This window comes from Chaetodon trifascialis, chromosome 21, assembly GCF_039877785.1.
Source record: "Chaetodon trifascialis isolate fChaTrf1 chromosome 21, fChaTrf1.hap1, whole genome shotgun sequence".
Classification (NCBI taxonomy): Eukaryota; Metazoa; Chordata; class Actinopteri; order Chaetodontiformes; family Chaetodontidae; genus Chaetodon; species Chaetodon trifascialis.
This window is the reverse complement of record NC_092076.1, coordinates 9439494-9464162: the sequence shown is the minus strand read 5'-3', so window position 1 is coordinate 9464162 and position 24669 is coordinate 9439494. Positions and strand designations below refer to the sequence as shown.

At 42.7% G+C, this 24669-nt stretch overlaps 3 protein-coding genes across 4 annotated transcripts in view; 1 reads left to right on the top strand and 2 right to left on the bottom strand.

Annotated features, from left to right (window-relative positions):
• cpn1 (carboxypeptidase N, polypeptide 1) overlaps nucleotides 1-24669 on the bottom strand; it is a 130517-nt gene that overhangs the window by 35859 nt on the left and 69989 nt on the right. The gene's annotated exons all lie outside the window — the stretch shown is intronic.
• On the top strand, nucleotides 772-18270 carry nrap (nebulin-related anchoring protein). Of its 2 annotated transcripts, none has more exons than XM_070990501.1 (43): nucleotides 772-844; nucleotides 1487-1581; nucleotides 1701-1788; nucleotides 2786-2890; nucleotides 3356-3463; nucleotides 3615-3716; nucleotides 3877-3981; nucleotides 4098-4205; nucleotides 4289-4396; nucleotides 4861-4968; nucleotides 5366-5482; nucleotides 6291-6395; nucleotides 6560-6661; nucleotides 6899-7003; nucleotides 7155-7253; nucleotides 7350-7454; nucleotides 7580-7687; nucleotides 7791-7898; nucleotides 8051-8248; nucleotides 8334-8438; nucleotides 8519-8617; nucleotides 8708-8812; nucleotides 9910-10017; nucleotides 10123-10280; nucleotides 10752-10905; nucleotides 11001-11105; nucleotides 12687-12785; nucleotides 12961-13065; nucleotides 13163-13270; nucleotides 13644-13757; nucleotides 13878-14075; nucleotides 14195-14299; nucleotides 14454-14552; nucleotides 14648-14752; nucleotides 14855-14962; nucleotides 15210-15521; nucleotides 15604-15708; nucleotides 16100-16198; nucleotides 16334-16438; nucleotides 16551-16658; nucleotides 16764-17075; nucleotides 17470-17625; nucleotides 17717-18270. In XM_070990501.1, exons 1-43 carry the CDS (start codon nucleotides 779-781, stop codon nucleotides 18008-18010), a joined length of 5406 nt encoding a protein of 1801 aa, XP_070846602.1. In that variant the 5' UTR covers nucleotides 772-778; the 3' UTR covers nucleotides 18011-18270. The 2 variants fall into 2 exon arrangements, with proteins under 2 accessions (XP_070846602.1, XP_070846601.1); XM_070990500.1 differs by having other exon boundaries at nucleotides 3609-3716.
• On the bottom strand, nucleotides 18984-23817 carry LOC139350026 (hyaluronan-binding protein 2-like). Its single transcript, XM_070991114.1, has 13 exons — nucleotides 23752-23817; nucleotides 23634-23649; nucleotides 23020-23106; nucleotides 22816-22926; nucleotides 22527-22646; nucleotides 21946-22062; nucleotides 21642-21810; nucleotides 20876-20967; nucleotides 20478-20724; nucleotides 20257-20399; nucleotides 19931-20068; nucleotides 19336-19478; nucleotides 18984-19139 (listed from the first exon to the last, which is right to left on the bottom strand). Exons 1-13 carry the CDS (start codon nucleotides 23815-23817, stop codon nucleotides 18984-18986), a joined length of 1605 nt encoding a protein of 534 aa, XP_070847215.1.

The window sequence follows — 24669 nt, the reverse complement described above, 5'->3', positions numbered from 1 at the left end:
AAACTGCCATTTGCCACTGACATTTTCACTTGTCTCAAAGAACCTACAGTTATCTTAAAAGTAGTAAAAACAAGCACATTTGTCAGGATACAAAGAAATTCTGTCCTCAGCAACGCAGTTTTGTATTGTAAGTGTCAATCAAACAGCTGTATACTTATGCAAATTTTAGTTTCAAGCATTCAGTTACTCAGAACCTGTAATAATATCTCAGTAACAAATTATAAGATCTTATTAAGATCATTAAAGACAAACTGCCTGGTAAGAACAAAGCAAGTACATGTAGCCTTGATTTAAGATATTTCATCTCACTTAGATGTATGTATGTGTTAGCATACTTATCTGATGACGCTAAGTAAGACTAAGTTAAACTATTACACAATGTATTATGCTTTTATGTCTTAGTGTCATGATGAAATGCCCAAAGTTGAAGCAGCTGTCCAACTCAGGATCATGACACATACACAGTGACATCTGAACTCTCTGTCTGTCTCTCCTCCTGCAGACAGACAGCTGGTCTCAGCCAGTCCTCTGGCGTGATGCGTGGACGGGGGTTGGCCCATCATGGGACATGGTGTCAAGTAAGAGAGAGTTTCAAAGTTTGCCAGTCACAGAGCTAAGTTTACCTCCACCAGAGACGCACCAACACTGCTGTCTGGGAGTCTTTGCCAGTAAACCGCCTGACCGAGCTGCCTCTTGTTTTCGTCCAACGTTTGACATTAATTTACGTCGTCTGATATTTTTTCCTGAAGGGTTTTTGGGAAAAGGCCAAACATTCACCATGCAGTCCTGTGCCAGGTGTGGGTTTGTGGTCTACCCGGCTGAGAAGATCAACTGCATTGATCAGGTAACACAGAAATATTGTGACCCAAAGAAAGAAAGTTCAATCAGCTTTTTACATAACGCATTTGTGAAAGCGTAACATTGTAGGCGAAATTTCACATATTTCTATATAATAACAATAATAACAATCAACCTCAGTTGCATGAGACTTACCGCAGAAAAACTCAAACATCTTAAATATGGCAACATTTAAGCTATTGCTAAGAGGGGAATTTAATGATCTGCCAATAAACTACAATTTAAAAATACGAAAAGTGTATTTAAAGCGACATCCTTCTTAATATAGAGTTTTAATATGCTGTGGATCTGAGCAGTTTGACTAAAACAAGTAATAAATTACTGTTGTAACAGGTTTCACTGATCGCTGCATTCTGCAGCATGAAAACCGCAAAGCTCTCTTTGCTGCTATGAGACATCTTATGAGACAGAAAACAAGAGGTGCACAGTGTAAGAGGCACATAAAATCTATATCTGAGAACAAGTCAGCGAGTCCAGATCAGGCTGTGATTGCTGCCTTAATCTGATGTTAATCTCAGAAATGACCAGTCGAGGTTTTAAACATTTGCTGTCTCCACATGCTAAACTGGATCCGAGTCATGTTTTAAGGAGCCTTTAAAATAATGTAATTTCTGTTTTTCTCTGGCAGAACTGGCATAAAGCATGTTTTCACTGTGACGTCTGTAAGATGGTGCTCACTGCCAATAACTTTGTCAGCCACAAGAAGAGGCCATACTGCTCTGTGTGAGTACAAGGCCTAATTCCAAAAACCGATCTTTAGAGGCTGTTGGTGTGAAAATAAATCCCTTTTTCCATTTGTTTCCACAAACTCAATGACCATTTTTTGTGTCTCATCCCTCCAGGCACAATCCACGGAACAACACGTTCACGAGTGTCTACGAGACCCCCATCAACATCAACGCCAAGAAGCAAAGCAAGGCGAGCAGTGAGGTGAGGTGGTGTCACATGCAGGAGCAGGCAAGCGGCGATGTGAGGCAAAGCATTTCAGCCTTGATCTGAGTCAAGGTGCCGTGTTGACAGGCCGACATAAGCCACCGTCTATGCGATGAGTCAATCAATTGTGCTGTTTTTAGATAATCTAAAAAGGGATTGATGCAGACATTACAACAGAATTTACAACTAAATTTATTAATAGTATACAAACATTATTCTAGTGGTCACACACGGAACCACTGGTGCCCCCAGAGATGACTCAGATCTTTTAACCTACAAACACACATACAGTCAGAAAGCTCATGATCTGACCCCAAGCAGGCGCATCATTACTGGCAAAAAGGTCTCGTTCCCTCTTGGACGAGAGCGAAAAAGGTGGACGGCTGCTCTGAGTCCACGGTGATGGCAGCGGTGAGGAATGGAAAGGACTGCTCAGGTTATTTCTGTTCATGCGACAGAGGCGAGAGACACCCCCTCTGCTTAGCCCACTTCAAGCTTCAGGGGGCTAAAATTATACGTCAGGAAAAACAGCCTCACATCCCTTCCTCTCCTCTGCCCTGCCACCTGCTCCTATCTGTCTGTCTGTCTGTCTGTCTATGAGCTCATGCAAAGTTCTTATGCTTATATTAGCAGTAGGCTAGCAAGCTCATCAGCTACTGCTATATGCCACTATACAGTAGGGCTTAACTTGTTGATATTTGATACAGCAGGTCCTGCTTTATCTTGACTGGAACATCTCAGTTATTAATAATGGCACTCTAATGTTATACCTCCATCTTTGAGCATGTGAGCTCAGGTTTGAAGCTGACAACGTAAGGACAGAGTGATGTTTGGCTCTGTGGATCTGAAGTTAGCTTAATATCAGTCAGAGCTGACAGTTTTTCGTGTGTTTGCAGCATCTAACGACCAAATGCTGTAAACACACGTCAGGGCTGCGCGTGTGCAAATGTGTGCTGGCCTTGGCTTAACGCTTGTCGTCTATGTGCACTTGTAGCTGAAGTATCGCGAAGATGGCGAGCGCTTTATGTCCACCTTCCACCATGACATGAGGTCCATGGAGCTGGAGAGGGCTCGCCTAGCCAATCAGATGGCCAGCCAGGTGAGCTCCCGCTAAAACAACTGGCCGTTACACCCAGTTAAAGGGAGTTCCAGCCCAAATTCTGATCCTTCCTGCGGGGACTTTTTGTTTGTTGTCTCTTAAAGTATCAAGCAAACTGTCCTACTTCTCTGCTTTTTTTTCCCCTAGTGACTTTCTTTGCGAAACAGCTCTCTGTGTGCAGAGATCCCGGGTCTTCCCCCATATAACCAATATTGAGATTCTACTACGCTGTCACTGTTATTGCACCAAAGCACCTCTTCTGTCTCTTTTATTTGGTTTATTTTAATTTTCTCAAATGTTTTGTTCATGCTGACTCAGTTGTGTAGATGCAGATTTATTTGCACTGTGTTAAATTGGCACTTCTTAACATCACATCTTCACTGAGGCTGAGTAAAGCAGAGAATAGGTGTTTATTAAGGTCCTTAAGAGATGAACTGATCAGGTGTGTCTTCATGCTCCAAACAGGCCTTCCAGTCTCAGTCTGAGTTCTCGCAGCAGCAGACATGGTACTCAGGCAAGGTGACCAAACAGGAGATAGTCACAATGTCTCAGTCACAGAAGACCATCAGTGATGTGAGTACACATCTTTCTCCCCCCTTCAAACAACCTCTTATTAAAAAAAAACAAAACACATGTGGTCATTATGCCTTTAGATGAATAAAGTGAAACTGTCTGTTTTGCATTAGTTTTGGTCAAATGATTGATTCTTCTTTGGCAGGTGCAGTGCACAGAGGAGTATGAGCAGTCAAACGGAAAAGGCAGCTTCCCTGCCATGATCACCCCAGGTTACCGGGCTGCTAAACAAGCCAATACTTTGGCCAGTAATGTAAGTTACAATGTATTTTTCATGTCTTTTTCTGCAGCAGACAGGCCAAAATTGAAATTCTAATAATTCGCATTAGCCAGTTCCCTTGGGTGAATATGCGTCTCTGTCAGTGGCTGATGTGAGCTAAAGCCAGTTAATGTTTTTTTTTCTTTCTCTTTAGCTGGAATATAAAAAAGGACATGAGGAGAGAGTTTCAAAGTACACCACATTTGTTGACGCTCCAGAGGTGCTTCTGGCCAAGAAACAAGGACAAATTGTTAGCGATGTAAGATTAAGCCTTTCATGATGATGTGATGATGTTATTGACAGGACGTGCTGTATTAAGCAGTCCCTTTCATTTAACTTAATAATCATGTTGAATCACTGTTTTTCTTCCTCCAGTACGCTTATACAGAAGAGTACGAGCAGCAGAGGGGTAAAGGTAGTTTTCCTGCACATCTTACACCTGGATACAAGATGTCAAAGAAGGCCACTGAGCAGGCCAGCGATGTAAGTAGAGATAAAAATGTGCGCACATCCATACTAACACTGTCGCAGACTCCTGACCGTAATGGCTTTTCACATCTCTGCAGATTAAGTATCGTCAGATGTACGAACAGGAGATGAAGGGTAAAGCCAGCACAGAGGCAGCAGTGGCTGAAGCAGTTCACGCCAAAGAAAATGCAGAGAACTACAGCCAGGTGAGGAATTCACTCCCACTCTTTTATTCAGGAGTTTAAATGTAGGAGCCTCTAGCAAAACCACACAGGACGCCCAATTATGACGAGCTGTTCAAGGCAGCTACCGGTGAAAAGATCCTTTTTTTACATACTTGTCACCTGAACTTTGAACCTAAGGTCAGACTTCTGTTCTGGAAATGTATCCAAATTTGTGCATATTTAACAAATTTTTTCCCCCGTGGTATCTCCCCTTTTTATTTGGCTTTAATAAATAATGGATAGTGAATTACAGAAAATATGCTGTAGGGAAGAACAGGAGGATGCAACAAAGGCCCCTTAATTTAATGCATCAGGATACATACAGTGCCGTCCATCTTATTTCAGCCCTCAAAAAGCTTCTAGAAAATAGTTTACTGCTCTTCATGAATTATTTGCATAACTTCCAGTTTTTTTTACACGTGACCTGAATTAAATCTCTCTTGCAGATTGCCTACACTGAGGAGTATGAGCAGCAGCGAGGCAAAGGGAGTTTCCCTGCCATGATCACTCCTGGTTATTATCTTGCAAAGAAGGCTCAGGAAAACGCTAGTGATGTGAGTTTCAACCTGACAGCAACCAGAGGGCCCTCCATGAGACCTCATTAGGTCTTGAGTCTAACATTGAAGTGGTTGGAGGGTTGGTCTGTCTGTTGTGCAGTTAAAAAAAGGGGAACATGTATCAGTTGTGTAACTTAACGCTGTCAAAATATTGCAGAGTGTAGGGTGTGAGAGGTCCAGCTTCATCTGTCACCTGGCCTTGTCATCACTGGGCAGAATAGATGAGGGACTACAATGCCAAAGCTTCCCCATGTTGTCATTCTTTAAACTCTCCACCCCGACTAAATTAGACTCTGTGTGTGCGTGTGTGTGTGTACTGCTAATCTCCCGATCCTACAGAAATACAACATGTTGTCCTCCTATATGCACTCAATCATCTCTCGTCCCTTTGCAGCTAAAATACAAGAAGGACTTAAACAAGTTGAAGGGCACCTCGCACTTCCACAGTCTGACATCTGAGGACAATCTGGCTCTGAAGAACGCCCGGAAGATCAACAAGATAGTCAGTGAGGTGAGTCGGTGAGACCAGATGTATGTGTTTAAGAGCTAGAAATATCAGGGATACTGTGTCAGTTTCCAGCAGACATGAAGCCACCCAACTTGAATTTTCGGCATCTGTGACATGCCTGTCCGGTGGGGTTACAGCTTACCTCCAAGGCCACAGGACATCCTGTCAAACTAACGTTACCTCACTCAGAAACACAGTGCTTCACTCTAAAGCAGCTATTCTGAGCCTTGGGAATATGATATATAAATGTTAGGTATTAGCATCCATCCTGGGCCTTGCCTTCCATTACAAACCATGAGTCTGTGAACAATGTTCTGATTTAGCTTGAATGTTTAGAGGTGACAGATTCTCCTCAGGGAGCAGCCAAGCTGTCATCGTTAGGCTTAAGATTGAAGGGTTGTCTCAGGGACCCTGTGATGGAGCGTCAGCGATGGTGACCGATTAGTGGCAGAAACTTTATATTTAGCACATGGCAAAGTGACACAAAGGATCATCTATGACTGTTCAGCGATGAAAAAAGGGGGTTACAAGTAAAAAATGTTCTGAAGCAGCTGCTGTCATTGTTCATCACCCACTACCCACTGCAATAATGCTCCTCTGTGCAAGGAGAGGAGACAGAGGGACTTTGCACATAAACTTTAATCTTATGTCAATTCTAATCTATTTTTTAAATTTAGTAGTTTCTGGGCAGTGGTTTTCTTACCTACATCAGGCCAGCTTGATGTAATGAGTTGCTGCTGCAACACTGCAATTTCCCTGAGGGGATCATTAAAGTACTCTATGTATGTATCCGTCTGTCTATACCTAACAGGTGGAGTATAAGAAGGACCTGGAGAACACCAAAGGTCACAGCATCAATTTCTGTGAGACGCCACAGTTTCAAAATGCTGCTAAAGTGGCCAAGTTCACAAGCGATGTAAGTACAACACAGTTTATTCCACATTATCGTGTTATCATGAAAATATTCTAGCCTGTGACTCACCTATAAAATCATTTCTTTGGTCTTACTGTGCATGTCATGAGGGCAAATGTGTGGATGTTATATACTGATTTCTCTTCATCGTCCCATATTTTTAAAAGAACAAGTACAAAGAGAAGTACACCAGCAATATGAAGGGCCACTATGAAGGCCTCGATAAGAAGACCATGCACGCCATGAAAGTCAGGAAACTGGCCAGTGATGTAAGTCTGGTTTTACCATAACACAGAAATGAAATTATAGATTTCCCATGCTTGGATCCAGTTTTGTACTCAACAGCTTTTCTCCTTCACCTGTCTTTCTCTTTTGCTGACATAAAAGCAGTTTGCATATTATATTTGCATGTGGCATATGCTTTATGAGGGTTGAATTATGCAACCTGACATAAAAACAGAATCCCTGCTGTGCCGGAAATATCACCGACATCTTATGAATTCCAGATTGCTTATAAACAAGGCTCTGAACAGGACCAGGGTGAATACAACTACCCAGCCACCCTCACACCAGGCTACCAAAGCCAAAGGAAACTGGACCCACTCAAAGATGTGAGCTCTGTCAAATCGAGTCCAGAGTCATTATTTTACAGCACAAAGTCAATATGTAGCGTATATGCAGATTACTTAAAAATGACTAAATGTTTTTTCTCTGGTAGACATGCATTATTTGTAATAATTGTTTCCTTTATTATGACTGCAGAAGAACTACAGGCAACACATTGACCAGGTCAAGTACAGTCTGGTGACAGACACACCTGAGATTGTTTTAGCAAGGAAAAACGCTCAGCTGGTCAGCAAGGTAATGACAACACGCGCTTATACACCGATAATCACCACGCTGACTTTATACTGAGCTGACTGTAGAGGATGAATGTGTTATTTATGTGCCTTTTAGCAAAATTACAAAGCAGACTATGAGAAGACCAAACATCAGTACACACTATCCGAGGACCTGCCCCAAATCCAAAATGCCAAAGCCAATGCCGCCTTGTGCAGTGATGTAAGTCATCCCACAGACATGATCTCTCATATTCATGCGTGCATCAGAGCTCATTCACATGGTCTCTGATCTTTACATCTCATGCTTCAAAGTGAGAATTTGACATTTTGAATTCGTCGCTCCAGATAAGATATAAGGAGGCGTGGGAGAAAACCAAGTCGAAAGCCTGCGACATCGGCGTGGACGACCTGAGCGTCAGAGCAGCGAAGGCCTCCCGGGACCTCGCCAGTGATGTAAGCAAACACGCACTTGTCTCCACTGCGAGGCGACTCAGTCTAAATGAGAGAGCGCTAATGTCTGAGCAAATTGATTAAGTCAGATGGGCACGTGTTTCAGATTAAATACAAAGAAACCTACATGAAGGACAAGGAAAAGGCGGTGGGGATCAACATGAGCGATTCCAAGACACTGCACTCTCTTCAAGTGGCCAAGATGAGCAGTGATGTAAGCACAAGTCATTTTGATCAGTAATTAAAGGCATTTAACACTTAATGGATCTACTGCAAATGTCAAACAGTACACTCACACATATTTTGTATGCGCTTATAAAACTAACTAAATCAACCTTGTTCTTTTTTCAATGGTCACCAACTCAGATTGAGTACAAAAAGGGCTCCAAGGAGAGCCAGGCCCAGTACAGCCTCCCTCATGACATGATCAACCTGAGCCACGCCAAAAAGGCTCAGGCCCTCGCCAGTGATCTGGAGTATCGCACAAAGCTGCACGACTACACCGTCATGCCTGATGACATCAAGGTCCAGCAGGCCAAAAAGGCTTATTCCCTGCAAAGCGAGGTGAGACACGAGTCCTTGTCTGCTTTACAAATGGTGATACAAAAATACTACCCGGTTTTGAACTTCTCCTTTTTTTCCCTTGCAGAACCAGTATCGTTCAGACCTGAACTGGATGAAAGGAGTGGGCTGGGAGACGGAAGGGTGCATGAACATTACCCAGGCCAAGAAAGCTGGAGAGCTGCTCAGTGATGTCAGTGCAAGTGATGTGTTTGTGTGCTTGTATTATATTGTATTAGGCACAATGTTGATCTACCGCCCTTTTTCTCTCAGAATAAATACCGTCAGAAGGCAGACACCATCAAGTTCACCCAGGTGGCGGACGACCTCTCCATCAAACACGCCAAGAAGAGCCAGGAACTGCAGAGCGACGTATGATCTTCACTGTAAAGCTGTGATTATGTAGTGCATATAATTGTGATGTACTATAGCATCATGTGTCTGTCTGATTCTGTTTCTCAGCTGGCGTACAAAGCAGACACTGAGCAGATCATACACCAGTACACCATGACCAAAGACGAGCCTCTTTTCAGACAGGCAAAGGCTAACGCTGACCTTCTCAGTGGGGTAAGTTCAGTGGATTTCATCACAATATCCTTCCATATTTCTAACTGATCCATTGAAATAAAAGCATTCAGTATCCACAAACATACATTAGAGCAGGAAATCAGCACTATAATCTAACTCTCATTTCCATCTGTGCCATATGCTGGCAGATGTTTCACAGCATTTTCTCCACATCATTGCCCTTTCATTATACAGAGTTTACATTTTCATTGTGCAAGCAGGAGATGCAATAATCACATTATATGCTTAAATATATCTTCCATAACACTTTTAGTGTCTTATCTTTGTAATATATCCTATCACATATATTGCGCATTGCGTATTTTTTCCATCCCTTGCAGCTCTAGTATTCACCTTGTTTTGTTGGACATCATAGTGGGTCTGCAGAGCCTTTACAGTGTTGCTTCAAGCACATGAAATGCAGTTGTTAAACTATAAAACGTAGATTTTTTGCTGGTTCAACATGGTCTCCTCTCAGTCGGTCCAAATCATTCAAATGAGGATTCTTATAACTTATTTAGTGCTCCCGCAAGGCACAAAATAAAGTTGATTAACCGAGGACTTAGTCCATTAATTAGACATTAGAGAAATTAGAGTAGTATTGAAAATCAACCAAATCCTAAAGGACAAAATGTGCTTTAACCATTTAAACCCACACAATGATTGACACAAAAAGGTGATTCATGGTCAGTTTGCTTCAGAAATTGTCTGGTCAATTACTGCTGAACTAAAGAAGTATTGTGCAGCTTTATGTTCTGCCTGCACAAATGATTCACCTCAAATTTACATTTCTCACAAGGAAACCTTTTCATTTGGAACTAAAAATATTAATTTTCATGAACTGCTATCCTTTGACTTGCTGATAAACCTCTCTAAAAACAACTTATACACAACTTTAAAAGCTGAAGAAAACAATCCTATGTCATCATTACAGTAGATCATCCTTACATGTTGTTTTTTTAATAATCAATCAATGTAGAAATGCCAAAATAAACCTATTTTTGAGATAACTCTTAAAGGAGGAGATTAACTAAGTATAACCTTTCTGCCTGTTTGGATGCAAGGTTGTACAGATTTCTGCTTTTTGCTGTTTTTAGAAAGTGTACAAGAGCAGCTGGGAGAAGCAGAGGGAAAAGGGCTTCGAGCTGAGCCTGGACTCTCTCTCCATACTGACCGCTAAAGCCAAGAGAGACCTGGCCAGTGATGTGAGTGAAAACAGTTTTTAACCTTGGCCTGAGGAGAAAGTTTGTATTTTTTCCAATAAATTCAGGCAAATTGGTAAAAACCACTGATATCTTGTCTCTTTGCAGATCAAGTATAAGGCGCAGTATGAGAAAAACAAAGGGAAGGTGATTGGCATTAAGTCGGTCAGTGATGACTCTCAGATGGCCCACTCTGCTCTGGCCACCAAACTACAGAGTGACCGCCACTACAAGAAGGACTATGAGGACACCAAGACTAAATACAGGTGAGGCTCATGACTTTGATTGATTTGATTAACACTCCACTCTTGGTCCTTTAGAATTAGATTGATCTGATCAATGATAATATCACACTTGAGACAGCCGCTAAGATAAACAGTCACCAGCGTCCCAGCAAATTAGTACAAGATCACATGAAATCCATTTAACTGACATGTACAGTTACTGTAGATTTTAAAAGCTAAAATACCTGCTTTACTTTCATCCCAGCAGTCATTTTCACTCTAACAAGCACTTGACTTACACATAAGCGTTTGCTGAGGATACAGACTTCACAGGCCTTTGCTTTGATAAAGTCCACAGCGAGATGAAGTGCTTCATCCTTCCTTTTCAGTGGCAATGACCCCAATAACCAAAGAGCATTGATCAGGCATAATACCTGGAGAACTGGCCTTAAATCTTGTGTCATATTGGAACAAAACTCTTCATTTGCTGTGTGAAATTCATCCTGTTCGCAGTGTTTCTCTGGATATGTTGAACATCAGCCATGCCAAGAAGGCTCAAGACCTGGCAACCGAGACCAATTACAGGACTTTCCTCCACGAGTACACGACTCTGCCATCTGACATGAACGTTGCCTGGGCTAAGAAGGCCTATGGGCTGCAGAGCGATGTAAGTGTCACTGCTACACATCGAATGACAGCATGTTCTGTGCGAAAGGAAAAGAATTTGCCATTTGAATGTATTGTTTGTGCGTCTGCATTCAGAAACAGTACAGGTCAGATCTGAACTGGATGAAGGGCGTCGGCTGGGAGGCCTCAAAATCTCTGGACATCCAGCAGGCGAAGAAAGCTGGGGCGCTCGTCAGCGAGGTAAACTATGACCCCGAGTGCTTTGCTGGAATCAGCTGCAGGATGAGGGATGAGACAATAATGTTAAATAAGACAGAAAAATGTCTACACTTCAGTGGTTTAATGCTAACCCACAGCAATAGTATGTTTCCATCCTTGACTTTCATTAACATTTCCATCATTTATGGTAATTGTATTGAAAGTCAAATGTAATTTAAAGCAATTATCATGCAGTGTATGATTAACCACATTCAAATGCTATTAATAACTACAGAGCTATGTAGGTAATTTAGCACAGGGAGCATGAGAAAGTGATAAGCATGATTGTGTAACATGGGACTGGAAGGCACATATCTAGGTTTACAGCTTAGGTCAGAATGTATTTAAAGCGCTGCGGACCATTCCTGTTCTCCAGAAACTGGGTTAAGTGTGTGGACTCCACCCAGCTATAAAGAGACCACACTGACTATAGTAACTGAAGCTGTCACATATTAATAAACTATAATAATAAGGGTCCGTCGCCCCCTTGTTTCTCTCTCTCTTCACCAAATTAATTAGGTTTTTGGGGCTTCGTTGCTTAATTTGAAATGTGACATCCATTTTTTTAGAGAGGTACATCAGGAAACACGTGTCGTTTGTGCCATCCGGACCTTCTAAGGGAAAGATGTGAAGCATCCCTCATTAACGCCAGGTGTCCAGTTGCCCAAAAGCTTCTTGGTGCCAAGATCGTCTCGTTCAGTGTTTGGAAACAGGGCCCAGAGGCTTTGTTATGGAAACTCTGAAGCTCTGATTTCCTATCTGCTTTTGGCAATTTGAGTTACGTTCATTTTCAGCAAGGTTAAAGTCAGACATTTTGAAAAATCCTATATTTTGTTGCTCAAACATCCAACCTGTTAATGGAACAGGAGGCTCTTTAACTGAAGAAATAGGCCACTCAACTCCCTCCATCACTAAAACTCGCCTTTAAAATGGCCTTAACCATGTCCTTTCATCTCGTCCCATCATTTTCAGTTTTACAACAGTGTGCAGCTTTCAAGTTTATATTTCAAGTTTATTTTCTAGTCAAGCAAAATTATCGTCCTCTCAACTCATTGTGTAAAATTGTAAAAAAAAAAAAAAAAAACCCTCTCTTATCCACAGACTCTTTGCATAAACACTTTTTTGATTTGCATGCAAACGGTGCCTAAAGATATTTCTGTGAAACATTCAGTGCAGGCTGGCAACACCAGGCTCTATTCATGAGCTCTTTATAAGCAGCCACTTATTTTAAGGGTCATTCCAGTCAGGCCTACCAACATTAGATGGCGCATAAATAGAACAGAGCATTGAGTTCACCCTGTGCAAACATAGATACATGCACATATCTATGTCAGTATATGTCCAGACATGTATTGTATATTTGACTGTCTTGCAACAAATACTGTGCAAAGTTTGCTTTTGTTTCATTTTCCCACGAGCATGTTTGTGAGCACAGCTGTTTGTGATAACATTGTGCCCTCTACTGTTCGTCAAATGCATGTGCGGCTGTTTGTTTACGGCTTCATCTCACTGTGAAGATCACTCTGGTATATTTATGTCTAGTTATTTATTTTTTTAATCTAGAAAAAGTACCGTCAACACGTGAGCGCTCTGAAGTTTACCAGCGTTGAAGACAGTCCAGAGATGGTTCAGGCCAAAGTCAGCAACAAACTGGCTGTTGATGTGAGTTCAGCTGTCGTTTGTGCTCTCAATCCTTTATGTAATGCACAGTTTGCCCCTAAAATGAAGAAAATCTGATGCATTTGGAATTGCACTCATGGTCTCTCATAAATGCTGCAAATATGGCGTATATGAATAGACAGAGGAAGCTCATCACGCCTTGCTTGTGTCTTTACAGAGGTTGTACAGGGAGAAGGGTGAAAACATGAAGCACAACTACACACTCAGTGGCGCGCTGCCTGAGATGGTTCAGGCCAAGCTCAATGCTATGAACCTCAGCGAGGTAAAACCACACGCACCCACACGAAATCCACCAAGCAGCCAATCAATCCATCCACTCAGCTGCCTTTAGTTTATACATCTGCCGTGTGCATTTTCAGAGCTGTTACAAGCAGTCCTGGATGAAGATACGCGACGGTGGTTACAAGCTGCGTCTGGATGCCATTCCCTTCCAGTCTGCCAAAGCTTCTGCAGAGATCCTCAGTGATGTGAGCTTACAGCAACACTTCTTGTTAACATGTCACGCCATTTTCACAGTGCGCCAAGTGGTGGAAGAAGTAGTCAGATCCTTTACTTTCATAAAATAAAGATAACACAATCTAAAAGTACTCCATCAGTCCTGCATTTAAAATGTTTAATAAAAGCACAGAGGAGTCATCATCAGAAGCAAAATATACTTAATGTGTTCATGCAGAGACATGATGTCTGTAACTGAGATATGTTAGCATGAATAACATTATTACATTTTTTGAATTCTGTTAAAGCACAGTTTGATTGTCTGTTCAACACACTGATGCCTTTAAAAACATTTGACTTTCCTCATCTTGTTACATGTTGAAAGTGACTGATTTGTCATTTCAGCAAAAGTACAAAGAAGAATTTGAGAAGACCAAAGGGAAGATGATCGGGCTGAAGGGTCTGCAGGATGACCTGAACATCGCTCACTCGGTCCAAGCCAGCAAGCTGCAGAGTGATGTAAGCGCTCCTTAACCCTAACTCAGCACACACACATGCACACACACACACACACACAAGAATTCAAATAAAATATTAAATTACAAACACTCTCGCTCACTTTGTCCCTTTAATCTCCAGATTAAGTATAAGCAGGACTCGGCGAAGGAGCTCTCAAAGTACCGCCTCTCCATGGACATGATGGAGGTCGCCCACGCTAAAAAGGCCCAGTCGCTGGTCAGTGATCAGGACTACAGGCTCACCCTGCATCAGTACACCTCGCTGCCCGAGGACATGACGGTGCAGGCGGCCAAGAGAGCATACGCTCTGCAGAGTGAGGTGAGAATTACTGGTGTTTCAGTACAATAAAGAACAATTACCCAACTGCATGTTTGAAAGGTGAATTGAAAAAACTGTATAGTTAAGAGTGTGTATTTTCCTGTGTGTGTTTGTCACAGAATGTGTATCGTTCTGACCTGAACTACCTGCGTGGTGCTGCCTGGATCGCCACAGGGGCTCTGCAGATTGAAGGCTCCAAGAAGGCCACAGACCTCATCAGCGATGTATGACATTTTCTTTTCTTCCTGTACTGTTTCTTCTTCTTTTTCTTTTGTGTTCAGTGTACATACGGGCTGCTCTGCATGTGGATTTTGAATGTTGAAACATTGACTTGATTTGAAATCTACTAATACCGCTTTGTTGTTTCTTCTGTCACAGAAAAAGTACCGTCAGCAGCCGTACAACTTCAAGCACACCTCTGTCGCTGACTCTCCAGATATCATCCATGCTAAGCTCAGTGGACAGATCACAAATGAAGTGAGACAATCAGCTTTTTGGTTTAGCTCTGTTCCAGTTGGTTGTTTTCTATTTGGTTAATTGAGATTTAATTGTTTTCTCCCTCTGTCCCCCAGCGTTTGTACAAAGAAAAAGGGGTGAGTGACCAGCACAACTACACTATAACTACTGAGAGACCAGAGATCACACAAGCAAAGATCAATGCAGCCAACTTTAGTGAGGTAATGACCTGTGCACCTTACAATATACTCTAAACCTCTGCGACTTATTTCCCTTCATAATGTGTGTTATCTTAAGGTTAATGGTCTGTCTCTCTGCTCCAGATCAAGTACAGAGAGTCCTGGCACACTCTGAGGGCTCAGGGCTACAAACTCACCATGCAGGACATCCCCTTCCAGGCTGCCAAGAGCTCCATGGGCATCGCCAGTGATGTAAGAGAGGCCACATGCATAAATCAAATGTATACTTTATAATGCAACCAAATACAGCAGAACAAAAAGCTACAACCTTTAAAAATAACCACAAAGTTGAATCAACACCTCTGTGAGTTTAAAAAATGTGCTCAGCTTCAGAGAAATAGGATTTATTGCAGGGCTATAACTCTGAGTTGTATCAAAATGTAGACATGTTGCTTGCAAGGGGACGCAAACTGCAGCAAATATTTCTTTGTCTTTGCAGTACAACTATAAACACAACCACCTGCTGGAAAAAGGGAAGCACATTGGGGTCAAAAGCGTCTTGGACGACCCGCGTCTGCTGCACTGCCTGCAGGCGGGCCGGCTGGCCAGCGACCAGGAGTACCGCAAGGACGCGCTGACGGCCAGCGGGCAGTACCACCTCACCCCAGACATGATTCACCTGGTGACGGCAAAGAATGCCCAGGCCCTCGCCAGCGACCAGGACTACAGGAAGAAACTGCATGAGTACACGGTGCTGCCCGACGACATGAAGGTCAAGTGGGCCAAAACGGCTTACAACCTGCAGAGTGAGGTGAGGGGTGTGGGCGAGGAAGGGACGGGAGCACAAAAGGGTGACTCAAACTGACTGACATGCTTTGTTGTCTCATGTCTAGAAACTCTACAAGTCAGACCTCAGTTTCATGAAAGGAGTGGCCTGGGACGGCGTGGGTGCACCTCAGCTGGAGTCGGCTAAGAAGGCCGGAGAACTTCTGAGTGATGTGAGTACATGCAAATGTGGCAAATCGTCTATTATTGCATACAGGGCAATTGTAGCCATGATTTTATAGTGGTTATGAATCCTCCAATGCAAGTCTTGCCACCCTCATAGTATTATGACCAGAGAGCAAAAATACATCACATTTAATTCTTTGGATTTTTCATGTTCCATTTATTTTATTTTCTTATCTTTTTCTTTCTTCTGTAATATTTCTAACATTTTTTTAGAACAGGTGAGATATTTGGCTTTTGGAACCACATTTTACTGAAATCTGTAATGTCGCACTTTTTTAAAGTTCCTGCATTTCACTTTAAAGATGTTTTGAAGTCTTTTGAAGTCGCATCTGTATTTTCTGCTGCTGACGTGTGTGTGTGTGGTCTCCCTTCATGCAGAAGAAGTATCGTCAGCTGCCGGACAGCCTGAAGTTCACCTCGGTGGCTGACTCTCCTGACATCGTCCACGCTAAGACGAGCTATCAGCAGTGCAGTGAGGTAGGGAGAAAAGATTGAGATTCAAACTCTGAGTCTACTTTAGGGAACTTCTGTTACTCTATCTGTAAAATCTTTAGAAAAATATGGGTGTTGTGGGCTGCTAATGACAACGCTGTTCATGTCCTTACGCTGCAGAGGCTGTACAAATCTGGGAAGAATGACGACATGCACAAGTACACTTTACACCCAGATGATCCAGACTTCATCAGAGCCAAGATAAACGCCCAGCAGATTAGCGATGTAAGGCAACTTCTCACAATGCTAAATACCAGCCAGTGATTTTAAATCCACATGGAAAGATGCCAGTAACACTTTGGGACATTTTTATCTTCAAAATTCTTTTCCCATGCAGAAAGTTTACAAATCATCTGGGGAGCAAGTGAAGACATCGGGCTATGACCTGAGGCTGGATGCTATTCCCTTCCAAACTGCAAAGGCCTCCAGAGAAATTGCCAGTGATGTGAGTTCATGTGAATCAGTTCAGTTCCTTCAGTCTGTCTTAAAACCCTAAAAATAAATTTAGTCACAACAACTCTTGAAAACAGTCTCTTTGGCCCTCCCACAGTTCCGTTACAAGGAGTCCCATCTGAAGGAGAAGGGCCAGCAGGTGGGGCTGCGCTGTGTGGAGGACGACCCTAAGATGGTACACTCTCTGGCAGCCAGCAAACTCCAGAGCAACCTGGAGTATAAACGCCAGTCCAAGGAGGAGCGGGCCCAGTACAAAATCCATGCGGACCAGCCTGAGTTCCTGCAGGCCAAAAAGAGTCAGGCTCAGGCGAGTGACCTCACCTACCGCCACAAGCTCCACGACTACACCTGCGACCCCGAACAGCTCAATGTGAAGCATGCCAAGCAGGCCTACAAGCTGCAGAGTGACGTAAGTCATATGATGGGTAAAATGTGTTTCAAGTGGCTTCTTTGCAGCCAGTGTCAGTATTCAATTCACATTTATTTTATCTATGCATGTGACATTCTTTAAATCATGCAGCTTCATGGTAAAACGCTGCCTACAGGGGCCTCAAAGGTCCCGGGTTTCCCATGTGGCAATGGTTTTATGGTCATTTGATAATAACAACCAAATGATGTGAAGAGGTAATAAAATATGGCGTCATTATTGCCCCTAGCAGATTAATCTGACCCTCCAGGTAGATCATGTTAATGTGAAATTGTGGTGAGAGCATAACAAGTATTCAACTTGCAGACCCACTGCAACCAATTTTATTCCTGCAGTAGTAATGCACCAATGTAATTGTTGCTCATTTTTGTTGCAGGTGAACTACAAGTCCGACCTGAACTGGATCAAAGGAGTGGGCTGGACCCCTCCTGGCTCCCACAAGGCCGAGCTCGCCCGCCGGGCTGCAGAGCTGGGGCTGGCTGAGGGAGTCAGCACCGATGAGGCTATTGCAAAGTACCAACACATGATGATGGTGAGGGAATGTGGATGCTGAATTCAATACAATATAGTGTGCAGGTTCTTTAAAGATGAGCTCGTTAACTTTCTCCACGATCCTCTCTCAGCTGCACCACCAGCAGCAGATGATGGAGCAGCAGCAACAGCAACAGACTTCAGAGCAGGTGGAGACAAGCGAGGAGGTTCAGCAGGGCGTCAACATGGACGCCATGGAGGTCCTCCACGTCAAGAGGAAGAAGACCATCCAGACTGTCCAGAAAAAGTCTACCACCACCACAACTTCGTTCAAATCAATGGAGAAGAAGTCCAGCACCACCTCCTCCACCTCCTCATCGTCTGCCATTCAGAACACAGTCAAGACGTCCATGTCTAGTAAAGCTGCTGCGATAGAAGATGCGTAGATCAGAGGAGTTTTTATAGATGATAGTGTTTAGAGAACGTTAAGGACGGCCACTGTCAGAGGGTAAGTGGGTAAGTTTTACTGAGGGGATTACTTTACAGATGGTATATGTGGTATCTTCTTTGATGACTGTTGTGACTATGTATTTACATGAGATGCCACACCAGAGCTCCTGTGGGTGCTACAACGAACTGCAAAATGTAGTTTAAATGATGACAAAGAGGATTAAGCATGTTGAATTAGCACAGGACTTGTCAAGTTAGTGAAAAGGACGGTCAGCAAAAGTGGTGAGCAAAAAGGAATTCAGAGAGAAACTTTATTTTCAGATTGAATGCAAGGCATTTTTGACATTTTATCCAAACTTCTGAATGGATGCATCTGGATTAAGTTGCCTGTAAAGGACCACATTCAACACCAGTTCAAGCAAAAAAATTATGGATACCAAATCCGAATTCAGACTGTTACAGGACAAAAGTGATACTGTATGAAGAGCATTTAGCTTTTGTATATTGAGTATGTTTAGAAGATATGAAGCTGGACTTGTAGATTGTGATATGACCAGCACTGCAGAGGTTTTTTTTCATCATTTGTTTTTTTTATTATTATCTTCAGAGAAGAACACGTGCAGCAAGTTCAAAGGAGCACAAAAAACAAAACCTTGTTGCAACCATGCAAAACATGCAGTTAATCTAGTGCACTTTGACCTCGGCTCAGTGAGAGAAACGAATGGTCCCACTGAAATGATGTGTGATCTACATTTTGTCTGGCAGGTTCAGCTTCGTCGGTTTGTAACGGTGCCCCTTTTAACTCAAAGCTGGGCTGGGAGTAAATGCTTGGCTTTATTGCTGATTGAAATAAACTTTTTTTTCCAAGGCAAGCTGAGGTGTAGCATGTTTTTCTTCCCAAAATACAAATTATTTTCAACACCTAAGCCTAAGCAAGTGCTGAGCTACCGTATTTCACTGGACTAACATTCAGGCCATCTTGCTCTTGATCCAGTCGATGAATGTGTGGACGTTGGCGTAGACACCAGGCCTGTTCGCCTTACCACAGCCATCGCCCCAGCTCACCACACCGGTGATGTAGTGTACACCATTTTGCTCACACACCAAGGGTCCACCTGAGTCGCCCTGTGGAGTTAAAAAGAGCAAGTTGATACAGTATTTTCTGTCAAAGGACTTGTGCCTGTCACACATGTGTAGCAAGACTGATGCCAAAAAGTCATCTTAACATTTGGATTGTTTGAATTTAACACCATGAGCTTTGAAGACAGTTATGTGAACGTATCAACCGCCCTGTCATGAGCACATTCATAAACATACACACCTGACAGGAGTCCACACCTCCCTGCAAAGTCCCTGCACACAACATGCTATTGTCCAGTACATCTCCATAGACGGCGGGAGCTTTACACCGGCTCTCAGAGATGAGGAGAACACGAGCATTCAACAGCTGGCTGCTGTACTTCTCTGAAAAGGGGGAGTCAAAGCAAATTTGAATGAGTGAAAGAAACAAAACTGCTGTTTTTCTCTGGCAGCATTTTGAGGTGTCACAGTGAAAAGCACAGGTTTAAATAATGAGATTATTGATGGCTGAGTTCCATTTAGCTGCTTTAGTTTCGGGATGCTGGTACAGTATCGCTCAGTATGAATGTTGTTGGTTTTATTATTAACGTCTTCGATTTTCCTGCTATGGCAAGTCAAAAAGTGACAAGTGTGTGTCAGAATTAAACTAAGATTCTGTGTTTTTGGAGCTTAACCCAAACTAGAGACTAAAAGTCAAGATGTCTTGGCCTCTTTTGACAATCCTGTCTCTTGTAAGTCCTCCAACTTTATGGGAATGCAATACTGAACTACTGATTCATTAAAATATCTAATCTGTTTCTATGACATGAAAGGGTTTTTGATAAATGGTTAATTACGGTTTTCAGTGGCTCCCCATCCAGAGATTACACACTCCTTTCCAGCAGTGAAGACCTGGTCTGGCAGACACGCTGTCCTCACAAAGCGGCTTTCCTTGGCGCAGTAAGGGCTGTCTGTAACGTGGAGCTTGAGCAGAGCTGCACAGGAAATCAGCACATACAGCGTCATCAAAAAGCATGAGATTTTATGTCAGCTAATGTGTGGTGAGGGCCTGAAAAGAAGTCTCACTCTACCGTACAAAACTAATTAGACTGCTGCCTTATCTGTTCTTATCTATGGTCTGTCTTGGTTAAAAATATCACTACATTTCATAAAAGTAACAAACCAATGTCGTTGTAAAGAGCGGCAGTAGTGTCCCTGTAGTTCTCATGAACAATGGTTTCTATCACTGGGATGGTCTGGTCCATTGCCTCTGCTCTGTCTATGTTAACTCCTCCCAAAACCACTTGGAACTCCTCTTTAGCTTCACTGAAAAAGGTAAAAATTGAAACATTATAGAAAAATGAATAAACTGGAAATGCCATACGGACGTAATATAACACCTACATGCAGTGGGCAGCAGTGAGGACCCAGCAGGAAGCGAGGAGGATCCCACCACACATGTGTTGGAACTCCAAGCCTGAGCCTTTGAGTCTGCTCTGCACGGACACCTGCCAGGGGTGGGCACCGGGTACAGACTTAGTACCCCCAAAAATCCTGCTGGTGCGGGTGGGCTGGGATATCCCACACTGGGTGAACTGGGCAGCGCTTGGTGCTGTTGTGACTACTACTGGTGGTTGAGGAGGATCTGCGTCTGAAGAACATCAGAAAAAAGTGAGCCCAGCACAGGCATATGGTACATATGTACTGTGTGTGTGTGTGTGTGTGTGTGTGTGTGTGTGTGAGAGAGAGAGAGAGAGAGAGAGAGAGAGAGAGAGAGAGAGAGAGAGAGAGAGAGAGATCACCGTCAGAGCACTTCTTGACTTTGCAGTAGTCCCACTCGAGTTTGCCTTGTTTTTTATAAAAACACCAAGGCTTGTCATCCCCATCTGGGTTCCTAAAATGCAGAATAAATACTAATAACACTACTGGATTACAGAAAGGAAAAGAAAGAAATTATCTGAGAGAAGAAATACTGTGCTAATACAAAGGCAAAGTTTGAAAAATTTGAGATGTTTCAGTTGAGCGGTGTACTCAAAAGTCATTTCCTTCATCTGCGTCATGTGGGTTTCACCACTGCAACGCACCTTTAAGAGACGAGTGGCAGCTGCTGAGTCTCACTCCCAACTAAAACTACTGATTGGCTATACCACCAAATCATCACCTCTTGAGGTACAATGTGGTATTACGAGACATGGGCCGGGGATAGCTGGTTAGCATGCTAACTTCACTAGATATCTCTGCAAAGCATACATACATACATACAAGTCTGTCAGAACTGTCACTTCACATTCTGCACTTTTGCACTGCCCATATATCCCGATTTGGCAACCCTAACCCTAACTCATAACCTAAAACTGCAGCTGTAGTATTTAAACATTTGTCACTTTGCTGCCCCCCAGTGGTAAGACTCCCCCTCTCCCAAAGGCACTCCACTCATAGATCATCCCAATTTTCTCATTTTTCTGCAAACTTACATTAACGCAATCATTTCTAATATGCTACACATTATGGATTGAAATTTGAAAATACTGAAAACATATATCCAATGAAAATATCCTTTGATGATACCTGCAGTAGTTATTTTCCAGTCCATCAAAGTCTGAGTATGTAATGAAAGGATCTTCTCCATTTTTCAAAATGAAATACGAGTGCCAGTCCAGGCAGTCTTTCCCGCCTTCTGTCAGACTGACAGCACCTCGGTATTTCTGTCCATCTCCAGAATAACAGTCACTTGGGCCTATACAACAAGGTTGTGCAAGAAGACTTTTGAGAGTGAGCTCAAAATCTCAAAAACAAAAGCACAGGAGTAAACATTTTTGGGCTTCCTGCAATAGATCAATATGCAACAGCAACTCCTGCATGAAGTCTTTACCGCTTTCACAGAACTTTCCACTAACTCCATCAGGACAAGTACAGCGGAGGCGGCGGTCTCCTTTAGTGCAAGTGCCTCCATTCTGGCAAGGATTGGGGTCACAGGGCAACTCTGGCACTGATGCAGATAAGACATAAACAATTTAATGGTACGCAATAGCAGGGGTGTAGCAAGGGATTCAAAGAATATTGGCCACCCCAATTTTTGACATCATCGTATTTCACCCCATTAATAAAGTCCATGTACAGTATCAATGTTTGCACACTCTAATGAATCAAAGTGGAATAATGGGCTCATTTAAGGCTAAAAAATACTGTTCGGAGACGTGGATATTAGTTATTTCCCTCTTATTCTAAAGACGCAACTACTTCATTACTCAGCAGATAAGAGTCCATCCATCCATTATCTATACCGCCTATCCCTTTCGGGGTTGCGGGGGGCTGGAGCCTATCCCAGCTACAATGGGCGAGAGGCGGGGGTACACCCTGAACCGGTCGCCAGCCGATTGCAGGGCCACCAGATAAGAGTCTATTGTGTCTATTGTCAATTAGTCAAAAAATTACAAAAGATGTTATACTCACAGGTCTTGCAGTCAGGGCCTTGGAAGGGAGGTCTGCACTTGCACTCATAATATGGAGGTTTGTTGAGGTTGACGATACAGTCACCAGCGCCACATCTGGTGTTCTCGCAAAGTTTTTTCACTAAATATTCAAAACACGTTATCAAAAGTAAAAGTTGGTCTTACGTGAACCTTGTGAATAAGCATTTAGATAAAGCAAAAAAATTTAACATCTGTCAAAGAGGCAATTGTAAGTTGAATAATAAATCAAAATACACTCACAAACAAGCAGAATTAGAATGAAGCCCTACCTTTTTGACACCTCTTGCCTACGTAAGGCTCAGGACAGAGGCATTCGAACTCTGTTTCAGATTTATTTTGGCAAGAGCCACCATTGAAGCAAGGATTTGGATCACAAACATCTGGAAATGAAGGGAAAAAGCATGAGCGTGCCTGCTGGGAGGTAAGACGGAGGCATAATGTACAGCCACACAGAGCTTTCCAGGGCCACTTACTGCTTTCATCGAATAAATCAAACAACCAGTCGCCTACATCAAAAACACCATCAGGGTAATCGGTGCCGAATTCTCCGTAATCTATGTCTGCAAAGAACAGAGAGCAGTTTGAAATCTGGTGTTCTGCAACAAAAGGTGCTCTGTAGACGTTCAGCACAATGAGTGGTCTATTGTGTAAATTAACAGATTGAATCAGAGCAAGCCGTGTTAGTATGTCAATTTTCAGAGGAAAAAAAAAATCTTGACTTCAATGCATAAATGTGGTGTAACTACTATTGTTGCTAAACAGATTTTTTTTTTTTTTTTTTTGACACAAATAAGAACATATCATAAAGTACCCCCTATCAACCTCCACACACAGCTCTGGCGTGGTAGAAATTTCTCCCTCATTCACAAATTCAATCCAGGTCCTAATGTATGTTAATAGATTGTACCATAGTGATAAGGCCAGAGAAGAGCCCCATTCCTCATGTTAAAAAAACAAATGTGACACAATAAAACATCTTAAAAACGTGAAACCACACAGCCAAAAGACAAACACATCCAAAGATTTGAAGGAAGTCAGCGGTCGAAACATGATCACCACATAGATCAACTGCAGAAGAGATTCTTACAAAACACATCGTCCAGCTGAAACGACAAAATCAAAGAGGAGGACAGATTAGCAAGCGTTTCCACATGAATCAAACAATCATCCTGTCTGATTTATTCATTAGATGCAGAGAAACTTACATGCGGGTCCTGTCCGTGAACACTTAGTACACTCAGGCTTATGAGCAGGGCCGCTGCAGCCAGCATGGTGCTGTGTGTGAGTCTCAGCACGATGTAGGAGACTGAAGATCCAGTGATCGACTTTAATCCCCCAAACCTCCTTGATATCCCATTCATCCCTCATACTTGTCAATCGTTAGCCAGCCGCATCGATTCTGTAGGAGTTTGTGTGTTTTAGGACATTGCTGACCTACCATGGTTTCATTTATTTAACCTTGCCTTATTTGCTTTTATATAAGGCTTGTCAAATTCAACTTTAAACTCTTTGTCAGCAAAACTTTGCAATCTGCAGGGTTGTTTGTCTCTTTTTTTTTTATCAGACCAAGAAAAACTGAATTAGGACTGGAATATCTTTTGCACAACAGCCACATTTGGACATTCTTGCAAATATTTCCCACTGAATATTCAAAACCAGTGAAGCCATGTTGAGAATCCTTGCCTTTCGGACGCCTTTTGCCAACTGTTTTAAGGCTCCAGTCGTAAGCCTGTGAGTTCTGTATTGGAAATTCTCTTGCACAAGCCACCACTGGATCACTTCATTACTCATTTACATTGCCTTTCCGTTACGTGCACTACACCAAAGATAAACAAAGGCGTTATTGTCCTGAGGTGATCCTCCTATGGCATTAAAATGCAAACACATGGTGACGGTGTTATGCAAGAAACTTGGGAAATGCAAATTTAAGAAGGGAAATTTTAATGTAATTCACTGTCTGTGTGCACTGTACAAGAAAACACACCCCATAAATGTATCTGTTAGGGGATAAATCTCTAATTCCACTGGGGCTGTTTGAGCTGGCAATGAGAGATTTTAGGGGTTATTGTGCAGAACTGGAAGAGCCCAGTAGGTTCTGGGTCAAACTGGTCTGCAGAGTGTTT

What these genes read in the sequence shown, in the direction of transcription:
- nrap (XM_070990500.1), top strand. Translation starts at nt 779, where the DNA reads ATGCAGTCCTGTGCCAGGTGTGGGTTTGTGGTCTACCCGGCTGAGAAG. An exon ending in CCCGGGACCTCGCCAGTGAT is followed by an intron (nt 7,688 to 7,790) that starts GTAAGCAAACAC and finishes CACGTGTTTCAG; the next exon opens with ATTAAATACAAAGAAACCTA. An exon ending in GCAACAAACTGGCTGTTGAT is followed by an intron (nt 12,786 to 12,960) that starts GTGAGTTCAGCT and finishes GTGTCTTTACAG; the next exon opens with AGGTTGTACAGGGAGAAGGG.
- LOC139350026 (XM_070991114.1), bottom strand. Translation starts at nt 23,817, where the DNA reads ATGCTGGCTGCAGCGGCCCTGCTCATAAGCCTGAGTGTACTAAGTGTT. An exon ending in TGATTTATTCGATGAAAGCA is followed by an intron (nt 22,927 to 23,019) that starts GTAAGTGGCCCT and finishes CTTCATTTCCAG; the next exon opens with ATGTTTGTGATCCAAATCCT. An exon ending in AGGCCCTGACTGCAAGACCT is followed by an intron (nt 22,063 to 22,526) that starts GTGAGTATAACA and finishes TATCTGCATCAG; the next exon opens with TGCCAGAGTTGCCCTGTGAC.